Source organism: Hypanus sabinus, unplaced genomic scaffold, assembly GCF_030144855.1.
Source record: "Hypanus sabinus isolate sHypSab1 unplaced genomic scaffold, sHypSab1.hap1 scaffold_386, whole genome shotgun sequence".
Lineage (NCBI taxonomy): Eukaryota > Metazoa > Chordata > Chondrichthyes > Myliobatiformes > Dasyatidae > Hypanus > Hypanus sabinus.
In genome coordinates, this window is record NW_026781276.1 from 421,753 (window position 1) to 432,212 (window position 10,460).

A 10,460-nucleotide genomic window follows, 5' to 3' on the forward strand; every position below is an offset into this window, starting at 1 on the left:
CCCCATCCCTCTTCCTCCTGTGGGATCTCTCTTCCCCATCCCCCTTGCTCCTGTGAGATCGCTCTTCCCCATCCCCCTTCCTTCTATGGATTTCTCTTCCCTATCCCTTCCTGCTGTTGGAACTCTCTTCCCCATACCCTTTCCTCCTGTGGGATCTCTCTCCCCCATCGACTTTTTCCTGTCGGATCTCTCTTTGGCATGCCCCATTGTCAAGTGGAATTTCTCTTCCCCGACCCCCTTCCTCCTGTGAGATTTCTCTTCCCAATCCCACATCCTCCTGTGGGAACTCTGTTCCACATCCCTCTTCCTCCTGGCCGATCTCTTAACCCCTTCCCCCTTCATCCTGTTTATTTTCTGTCTATATCCCCCTTCCTCCTGTGGGATCTCTCTTCCCCATCCCCCTTCCTCCTGTGGGATCTCTCTTCCCCATCCCCTTCCTCCTGTGGGATCTCTCTTCCCCATCCCCCTTCCTCCTGTGGGATCTCGCTTCCCCATCCCCATTCCCCTTTTGCTTGTGGGAACTCTCCTCCCCATAGAATCATAAAATCATAGAACACTACAGCACAGAAAACAAGCCATTCAGTCCTTCTAGTCTGTACCAAAACCTTATTCCGCTAGTTCCATTGACCTGCACCCAGTCCATAACTCTCCAGTCCTCTCCCATCCATGTATCTATCCAATTTATTCTTAAATCTTAAGAGTGAGTCCATATTTTCCTCATCAGACGGCAGCTCGTTCCACACTCTCACCACCCTCTGAGTGAAGAAGTTCCTCCTAATGCTCCCCTAAACCTTTCCCCTTTCACGCTGAAGCCATGTCTTCTCATATTTATCTCTCCTAATCTATGTGGAAAGAGCCTATTCGCATTTACCCCGTCTATACCCTCATAATTTTGTAAACCTCTATCAAATCTCCCCTCATTCTTCTGCACTGCAAGGAATAAAGTCGTAACCTGTTCAATCTTTCCTGGTAACTCAACTCCTGAAGACCCGGCAACATCCTAGTAAATCTTCTCTGCACTTTTTCAAACTTACTGATATCCTTCCTATAGTTCAGTGACCAGAACTGCACACAATACTCCAAATTTGGCCTCACCAATGTCTTAGACAACCTCACCATAATATTCCAACTCCTATACTCAGTACTTTGATTTATGAATGCCAGGATGCTAAAAGCCTTCTTTACAACCCTGTCTCCCTGTGGTGCCACTTTCAGGGAATTATGTATCAGAACCCCCAGCTCCCTCTGTTCCTCCGCACTCTTCAGTGCCCTACCATTTATCGTGTATGTTGTACCTTGATTTGTCCTTCCAAAATGGAACACCTCACACTTGTCTGCATTAAATTCCATCTGCCATTTTCTGGCCTATTCTTCCAGTTGGTTCAGATCCCTCCGCAAGCTTTGAAAGCCTTCCTCGCTGTCCACAACGCCTCTATCTTAGTGTCATCCGCAAACCTGCTGATCCAATTTATCACATCATCATCTAGATCATTGATATGGACAACAAGCAACGATGGTCCCAGCACAGATCCCTGAGACACACCAATAGTCACAGGCCTCCAGTCTGAGAAGCAATCATCCACTACCACTCTCTGTCTTCTCCCACACAGTCAATTCAAATCCAGTTTACAACCTCTCCATGGATACCTAGTGACTGGATGTTTAGAACTAACCTCTTATGTGGGACCTTGTCAAAGGCCTTACAAAAGTCAATGTAGACAACATCCACAGCCTTTCCTTCATATGCATTCTTGGTAACCTCCTCGAAAAACACTACAGGATTCATTAAACATGGTCTACCACACACAAAGCCATGCTGACTATCTTTTATCAGCCCTTGGCTGTCCAAATCCTTGTATATCTGATCTCTCAGAACACCTTCCAATAATTTACCTACTACTGATGTCAGGCTCACTGGCCTGTAATTACCTGGTGTACTTTTGGAGCCTTTTTCAAACAACGGAACAACATGAGCTACCCTCCAATCCTCCGGCACCGCACCCCTGGCTGAGGACATTTTAAATATTTCTGCCAGGGCCCCTGCAATTTCTACACAAGTCTCTCTCAAGGTCCGAGAAAATATCATGTCAAGCCCGGGGGATTTATCTACCTTTATTCACTGTAAGGCAGCAAGCAGCTTCTCCTCTTTAATCTCTATATGTTCCATGACACTACTGTTTGTTTCCCTTAATTCCATATGCCAGTTTCCTGAGTAAACACTGACGCAAAAAAACTGTTTAAGATCTCCCCCATCTCGTGAGGCTCCACACACTGACGACCACTCTGATCTTCTAGGGGACCAATTTTGTCCTTTACTATCCTTTTACTCTTAATTTACTCGTAGAAACCCTTCGGGTTTACCTTCTCATTATCTGCCAAAGCATCCTCATGTCTTCTTTTTGCCTTCCTGATTTCCTTCTTTAGTATTTGCTTACATTTTCTATACTCTTCAAGTACCTCATTTGTTCCTTGTTTCCTATAGCTGCTAAACACCTACTTAAGCAGATCGCCAATATCCCTTGAAAACCAAGGCTCCCTCTGCCTGTTAACTTTGCCTTTAATCCTGGCAGGAATATGCAAACTCTGCACTCTCAAAATTTCACCCTTGAAGGCGTTCCATTTACTGAACACATCCTTGCCAGAAAACAACTTATCCCAATCCACTCTTCCCAGATCCTCTCTCATTTCCACAAAATTGGCCCTTCTCCAATTCAGAACCTTAACTGGCGGACCAGTCCTATCCTTATGCATAATTATCTTGAAACTAATGACATTATGGTCACTGGACCCAAAATGTTCACCGACACATACTTCTGTCACCTGACCTGTCTGGTTACTTAATAGGAGATCAGGTACTGCACCCTCTCTCGTTGATACCTCAATATATTGATTTAGAAAACTTTTCTGACACATTTGACAAACTCCACGCCATCTAACCCTTTCTCAGAATGGGAGTCCCCGTCAATATGTGGGAAGTTAAAATCCCCTACGATTACGACTTTCTGTTTCTTAATTTGGTGTGCTACCTCTCTACAGATTTGCTCCTCGAATTCTCTCTGACTACTGGGCGGTCTATAATACAACCCTATTAGTGTGGTCACACCTTTCCCGTTCCTCAGCTCCACCCATATGGCCTCTGTAGACGAACCCTCCGGGCTGTCCCGTCTACGCACAGCTGTGATATTCCCCTGACTGGTAATGCCACTCCGCCCCCTTTCATCCCTGAAACATCTGAAACAATGGAAACACGGAACATGAAGCTGCCAGTCCTGCCCCTCCTGCAAACCAAGTCTTACTAATAGCAATAATGTCGATATCATCGTGCCAATCCACGATCTAAACTCATCTGCCTTACCTGCAATACTCCTTGCATTGAAATAGATGCACCTGAGAACATTTCTATCACATACAAACCATTGATATCTGTCTATACAAGCAGTCCTCGCATGACCCTTATCCTCCACCACCTCACTATCTGCTCTAATACTCTGGTTCCCCTCCCCCTGCAACCTTGTTTAAAACCCCCGGAGCAGAACTTGCTAACCTACCGACAAGGATGTTAGTCCCCTCCAGTTCAGGTGCAAACTGTCCAGTTCGAACTGGTCCCACCTCCCCTGGAAGAAATCCCAATTGTCCAGAAACATGAACCGGTCCCTCATGCACCATCCCCTCAGCCACGTATTTAGCTGCATTATCTTCCTATTTCTAGCCTCACTAGCACGTGGCACAGGTAGCAATCCTCCTGTGAGATCTCGCTTTCCCATCCCCCTTTCATCCTCTGGGCTCTCTGTTCCCACTCCCCCGTCCTTCCAACTGTTGGATCTCTCCTCAGCATCCCCCTTCCTCCAATGGGATCTCTCCTACTCATCCCCCAACCTCCTGTTTGATCTCACTTGCCCACCCACTTCCTCCTGTCTCATCTCTCTTCCCCATGCCCCATCATCCTATGTGATCTCTCTTCCCCATCCCCCTTCCTCCAATGGGATCTCTCCTACTCATCCCCCAACCTCCTGTATGATCTCACTTCCCCACCCACTTCCTCCTGTCTCATCTCTCTTCCCCATGCCCCATCATCCTATGGGATCTCTTTTCCCCATTCCCCTTCCTTCTGTGGGATTTCTCTCCCCCATCCACTTTCATCCTGTGGGATCTCTCATCCCCATCCCCCTTCCTCTGGTGGTATCTCTCTCTCCCATCCCCCTTCCTCCTGTGGGATCTCTCTTCCCCATCTCCCTTCCTCCTGTGGGATCTTTCTTCCCCATCTCCCTTCCTCCTGTGGGATCTCTCTTCCCCATCTCACTTCCCCCTGTGGGATCTCTCTTCCCTATCCCCCTTCCTCCTGTGGGATCTCTCTTCCACATCCTCCTGTGGGGTCTGTCTTCCCCAACCCCCTTCCTCCTGTGGGATCTCTTCCCCCCGTCCCCCTTCCTCCTGTGGGATCTCTCTTCCCCATCCCCCTTCCTCCTCTGGGATCTCTTCCCCAACCCCCTACCTCCTGTGGGATCTCTCTTCCCCATTCCTTTAGCTTGGGTGGGTCTATTTCGCTGTGTCCCATTGACATTTCTGCATTTCGGTCAGAAACACTTTTCTCTCCATTGGGGAATGGGACAGTATATGTGGGGTTTAGAGGGTCACACCGACAGACGAAATTACCGACATTCGGTAAATACACTGGAGCTGGGCAGTGAGGGACACTGACAGTGATGGGAACTCCGATCAGTGATTTACTGGACAGTTTAATGTTTCCTGAAATATCCGAGTGACAGAAATTCCCCCAGACCCACGGTTTGAATCACTTTGTTTATCAATCTGTCTGTTTGTGTTTAGACTTGGGCATAATGAACTGGGAGATTCAGGAGTGAAACTGGTGTCTTCGGCTCTGAGGAACCCGGAGTGTAAAATACAGATACTGTGGTAAGTACCAGACTGTGGGAGATTGTGTTTACAGTCACTGGGTGTCTGACACTGAGAATGAATGTGATCAGTAGACACACAGAAAACATACAGGACAATACAGGCCCTTCGGCCCACAAAGCTGTGCTGAACATGTTTCTACCTTAGAATTACCTCGGTTTTACCCATAGTGCTCTATATTTCTAAGCTCCATGTAACCATCCTGGAGTTTAAAGTTTTCGCCTCCAGCAGCCCATTCTTAAAACTATGCCCTCTCATGCTAGCCATTTCAACCCTGGGGAGAAGACTCTGACTATCTACATGATCACTGCCTCTCATTATCTTGTACACCTCTATCAAATCACCTCTCATACTCCGTCACTCCAAGAGAAAAGGCTGAGTTCACTCAACCTGTTCGCATAAGGCATGCTCCCCAATCCAGGCAACATCCTTGCAAATCTCCTCTGCACCCTGTCTATGGTTTCCACATTTCACATCCTCATCCTCGGAGATTGCTACCCATTCCTTCCTCCTGTGGGATCTCTCTTCCCCATCCCCCTTCCTCCTGTGGGATCTCCACTCCCCGTCCCCCTACCTCCTGTGGGATCTCCCCTCCCCCTCCCCCTTCCTCCTGTGGGATCTCCCCTCCCCGTCCCCCTTCCTCCTGTGGGATCTTTCTTCCACATCCCCCTTCCTCCTGTGGGATCTTTCTTCCACATCCCCCTTCCTCCTGTGGGATCTCTCTTCCCCATCCCCCTTCCTCCTGTGGGATCTCCACTCCCCGTCCCAATTCCTCCTGCGGGATCTCTCCTCAACGTCACCCCTCATTCTGTGGGATCTCTCCTCCCTGTCCCCTTCCTGCTGTGGGATCTCCCTTCCCCGTCCCAATTCCTCCTGTGGGGTCCCTCCTGCCCGTCCCCCTTCCTCCTGTAGGGTCTCGGCCCCTTCCTCCTTCCTCCTGTGGGATCTCTCCTCCCCGTCCCCCTTCCTCCTGTGGGATCTCTCCTCTCCGTCCAGCTTCATCCTGTGGGGTCTCTCCTCCCCGTCCCCCTTCCTCCTGTATGGTCTCTCCTCCCAGTCACCCTTCCTCCTGTGGGGTCTCTCTTGCCAGTCCCCCTTCCTCCTGTGTGGTCTCCCCTCCCAGTCCCCCTTCCTCCTGTGGGGTCTCTCTTGCCAGTCCCCCTTCCACCTGTCGGATCTCTCCTGCCCGTTCCCTTCCTCCTGAGGGATCTCTCCTCCCCGTCCCCCTTCCTCCTGTGGGATCTCTCCTCCCCGTCCCCCTTCCTCGTGTGGGAACTCTGCTCCCCGTCCACCACCCTCCTGTGGGATCTCCCTTCCCCCTCCACCATCCTCCTGTGGGATCTGTTCTCCCCGTCCCCCTTCCTCCTGAGCGATCTCTCCTCCCTGTCCCCCTTCCTCCTGAGGGATCTCCCCTCCCCGTCCACCTTCCTGCTGTGGGATCTCCCCTCCCCGTCCACCTTCGTCCTGTGGGATCTCCTACCCGTCCCCCTTCCTCCTGTGGGATCTCTCCACCCCGTCCCACTTCCTCCTGTGGGGCTTCTCCTCCCCGTCCCCCTGACTCCTGTGGGATCTCTCCTCCCCGTCTCCCTTCCTCCTGTGGTATCTCTCCACCCCGTCCCCCTTCCGCCTGTGAGATCTCGTACCCGTCCACCTTCCGCCTGTGGGGTCTCTGCTCCCCGTCCGCCTTCCTCCTGTGGGGTCTCTCCTGCCCGTCCCCCTTCCCCCTGTGGGATCTTTTCCCCGTCCACCTTCCCCCTGTGGGATCTCTCGGCCCCGTCCCCCTTCCTCCTGTGGGATCTCTCCTCCCCGTCCCGCTTCCTCCTGTGGGGTCTCTCCTCCCCGTCCCCCTTCCTCCTGTGGGGTCAATCGGTCCCGTCCCCCTTCCTCCTGTGGGGTCTCTCCTCCCCGTCCCCCTTCCTCCTTTGGGGTCTCTCCTCCCCGTCCCATTTCCTCCTGTGTGGTCTCTCCTCCCCGACCCCCTTCCGCCTGTGGGGTCTCTCGGCCCCTTCCCCCTTCCTCCTGTGGGGTCTCGTCCCCTTCCTCCTTCCTCCTGTGGGATCTCTCCTCCCCGTCCACCTTCCGCCAGTGGGATTTCTCCTCCCCGTCCCCCTTCCTCCTGTAGGATTTCCTCCCCCTCCCACATCCTCCTGTGCGGTCTCCCCTCCCCGTCCCCCTTCCTCCTGTAGGATCCCCCTCCCACTTCCTCCTGTGGGGTCTCTCCTCCCCGTCCCACTTCCTCCTGTGGGGTCTCTCCTCCCCGTCCCCCTTCCTCCTGTGGGATCTCTCCTCCCCGTCCCCCTTCCTCCTGTGGGGTCTCTCCTGCCCGTCCCCCTTCCTCCTGTGGGATCTCTCCTCCCCGTCCACCTTCCTCCTGTGGGATCTCTCCTCCCCGTCCCCCTTCCTCCTGTGGGATCTCTCCTCCCCGTCCACCTTCCTCCTGTAGGATCTCCCCTCCCCGTCCACCTTCCTCCTGTGGGGTCTCTCCTCCCCGTCCCCCTTCCTCCTGTGGGGTCCCTCCTCCCTGTCCCCCTTCCTACTGTGGGATCTCCCCTCCCCGTCCACCTTCGTCCTGTGGGATCTCTCCTCCCCGTACCCCTTCCTCCTGTGGGGTCTCTGCTCCCAGTCACCCTTCTTCCTGTGGGGTCTCCGCTCCCCGTCACCCTTCCGCCTGTGGGGTCTCCCCACCCCGTCTCCATTCCTCCTGTGGGGTCTCACCTCCCCGTCCCCCATGCTCCTGTGGGGTCTCTCCTCCCCGTCGCCCTTCCTCCTGTGGGGTCTCTCCTTCCCGTCCCCCTTCCTCCTGTGGGATCTTTTCCCCGTCCACCTTCCCCCTGTGGGATCTCTCGGCCCCGTCCACCTTCCTCCTGTGGGATCTCCCCTCCCCGTCCCCCTTCCTCCTGTGGGATCTCCCCTCCCCGTCCCCCTTCCTCCTGTGGGATCTCCTCCCCCTCCCCCTTCCTCCTGTGGGATCTCTCCTCCCCGTCCCCCTTCCTCCTGTGGGGTTTCTCCTACCAGTCCCCCTTCCTCCTGTGGGGTCCCTCCTGCCCGTCCACCTTCCTCCTGTGGGGTCTCTCTTGCCCGTCCCCCTTCCACCTGTGGGATCTCCCCTCCCCGTCCCCCTTCCTCATGTGGGATCTCTCCTCCCCGTCTCCCTTCCTCCTGTGGGGTCTCTCCTCCCAGTCCCCCTTCCTCCTGTGGGGTCCATCCTGCCCGTCCCCCTTCCTCCTGTGGGGTCTGTCTTGCCAGTCCCCCTAACTTCTGCGGGAGTCTCTCCTCCCCGTCCCCCTTCCTCCTTTGGGATCTCTCCTGCCCGTCCCCCTTCCTCCTGTGGGGTCTCTCCAGCCCGTCCCCCTTCCTCCTGTGGGGTCTCTCCTCCCCGTCCCCATTCGACCTGTGGGGTCTCTCCTCCCCGTCCCCCTTCCTCCAGTGGGATCTCCCCTCCCCGTCCCCCTTCCTCCTTTGGGATCTCCCCTCCCCGTCCCCCTTCCTCCTGTGGGATCTCCCCTCCCCGTCCCCCTTCCTCCTGTGGGATCTCCCCTCCCCGTCCCCCTTCCTCCTGTGGGATCTCCTGCCCAACCCCCTTCCTCCTGTGGGATCTCTCCTGCCCGTCCCCCTTCCTCCTGTGGGGTCTCTCCAGCCCGTCCCCCTTCCTCCTGTGGGGTCTCTCCTCCCCGTCCCCATTCGACCTGTGGGGTCTCTCCTCCCCGTCCCCCTTCCTCCTGTATGGTCTCTCCTCCCAGTCCCCCTTCCTCCTGTGGGGTCTCTCTTGCCAGTCCCCCTTCCACCTGTCGGATCTCTCCTGCCCGTCCCCTTCCTCCTGTGGGATCTCTCCTCCCCGTCCCCCTTCCTCCTGTGTGGTCTCTCCTCCCAGTCCCCCTTCCTCCTGTGTGGTCTCCCCTCCCAGTCCCCCTTCCTCCTGTGGGGTCTCTCTTGCCAGTCCCCCTTCCACCTGTCGGATCTCTCCTGCCCGTTCCCTTCCTCCTGAGGGATCTCTCCTCCCCGTCCCCCTTCCTCCTGTGGGATCTCTCCTCCCCGTCCCCCTTCCTCGTGTGGGAACTCTGCTCCCCGTCCACCACCCTCCTGTGGGATCTCCCTTCCCCCTCCACCATCCTCCTGTGGGATCTGTTCTCCCCGTCCACCTTCCTCCTGTGGGATCTCTCCTCCCCGTCCCCCTTCCTCCTGAGCGATCTCTCCTCCCTGTCCCCCTTCCTCCTGAGGGATCTCCCCTCCCCGTCCACCTTCCTGCAGTGGGATCTCCCCTCCCCGTCCACCTTCGTCCTGTGGGATCTCCTACCCGTCCCCCTTCCTCCTGTGGGATCTCTCCACCCCGTCCCACTTCCTCCTGTGGGGCTTCTCCTCCACTTCCCCCTGACTCCTGTGGGATCTCTCCTCCCCGTCTCCCTTCCTCCTGTGGTATCTCTCCACCCCGTCCCCCTTCCGCCTGTGAGATCTCGTACCCGTCCACCTTCCGCCTGTGGGGTCTCTGCTCCCCGTCCGCCTTCCTCCTGTGGGGTCTCTCCTGCCCGTCCCCCTTCCCCCTGTGGGATCTTTTCCCCGTCCACCTTCCCCCTGTGGGATCTCTCGGCCCCGTCCCCCTTCCTCCTGTGGGATCTCTCCTCCCCGTCCCGCTTCCTCCTGTGGGGTCTCTCCTCCCCGTCCCCCTTCCTCCTGTGGGGTCTCTCCTCCCCGTCCCCCTTCCTCCTTTGGGGTCTCTCCTCCCCGTCCCATTTCCTCCTGTGTGGTCTCTCCTCCCCGACCCCCTTCCGCCTGTGGGGTCTCTCGGCCCCTTCCCCCTTCCTCCTGTGGGGTCTCGTCCCCTTCCTCCTTCCTCCTGTGGGATCTCTCCTCCCCGTCCACCTTCCGCCAGTGGGATTTCTCCTCCCCGTCCCCCTTCCTCCTGTAGGATTTCCTCCCCCTCCCACTTCCTCCTGTGCGGTCTCCCCTCCCCGTCCCCCTTCCTCCTGTAGGATCCCCCTCCCCGTCCCCCTTCCTCCTTTGGGGTCTCTCCTCCCCGTCCCATTTCCTCCTGTGTGGTCTCTCCTCCCCGACCCCCTTCCGCCTGTGGGGTCTCTCGGCCCCTTCCCCCTTCCTCCTGTGGGGTCTCGTCCCCTTCCTCCTTCCTCCTGTGGGATCTCTCCTCCCCGTCCACCTTCCGCCAGTGGGATTTCTCCTCCCCGTCCCCCTTCCTCCTGTAGGATTTCCTCCCCCTCCCACTTCCTCCTGTGCGGTCTCTCCTCCCCGTCCCACTTCCTCCTGTGGGGTCTCTCCTCCCCGTCCCCCTTCCTCCTGTGGGATCTCTCCTCCCCGTCCCCCTTCCTCCTGTGGGGTCTCTCCTGCCCGTCCCCCTTCCTCCTGTGGGATCTCTCCTCCCCGTCCACCTTCCTGCTGTGGGATCTCTCCTCCCCGTCCCCCTTCCTCCTGTGGGATCTCTCCTCCCCGTCCACCTTCCTCCTGTGGGATCTCTCCTCCCCGTCCACCTTCCTCCTGTGGGGTCCCTCCTCCCCGTCCCCCTTCCTGCTGTGGGGTCCCTCCTCCCCGTCCACCTT

At 56.3% G+C, this 10,460-nt stretch overlaps 2 protein-coding genes across 7 annotated transcripts in view; one reads left to right on the forward strand and one right to left on the reverse strand.

Annotated features, from left to right (window-relative positions):
- The window catches only part of LOC132388714 (uncharacterized), a 77,128-nt gene extending 72,809 nt beyond the window's left edge, over positions 1-4,319 (reverse strand). For both annotated transcript variants that reach the window (XR_009510320.1, XM_059961100.1), the window contains exon 1: positions 1,296-4,319. The gene's annotated coding sequence lies outside the window, so the exon portion shown is untranslated. The remainder of the gene's footprint in view (positions 1-1,295) is intronic.
- The window catches only part of LOC132388713 (NACHT, LRR and PYD domains-containing protein 3-like), a 148,314-nt gene extending 143,267 nt beyond the window's left edge, over positions 1-5,047 (forward strand). For all 5 annotated transcript variants that reach the window (XM_059961094.1, XM_059961097.1, XM_059961098.1 and 2 more), the window contains one exon: positions 4,828-5,047. In XM_059961094.1, the coding sequence (XP_059817077.1) occupies positions 4,828-4,918 (91 nt within the window). In that variant the 3' untranslated portion in view covers positions 4,919-5,047. The remainder of the gene's footprint in view (positions 1-4,827) is intronic.
- The last annotated feature ends 5,413 nt before the right edge of the window (positions 5,048-10,460 follow it).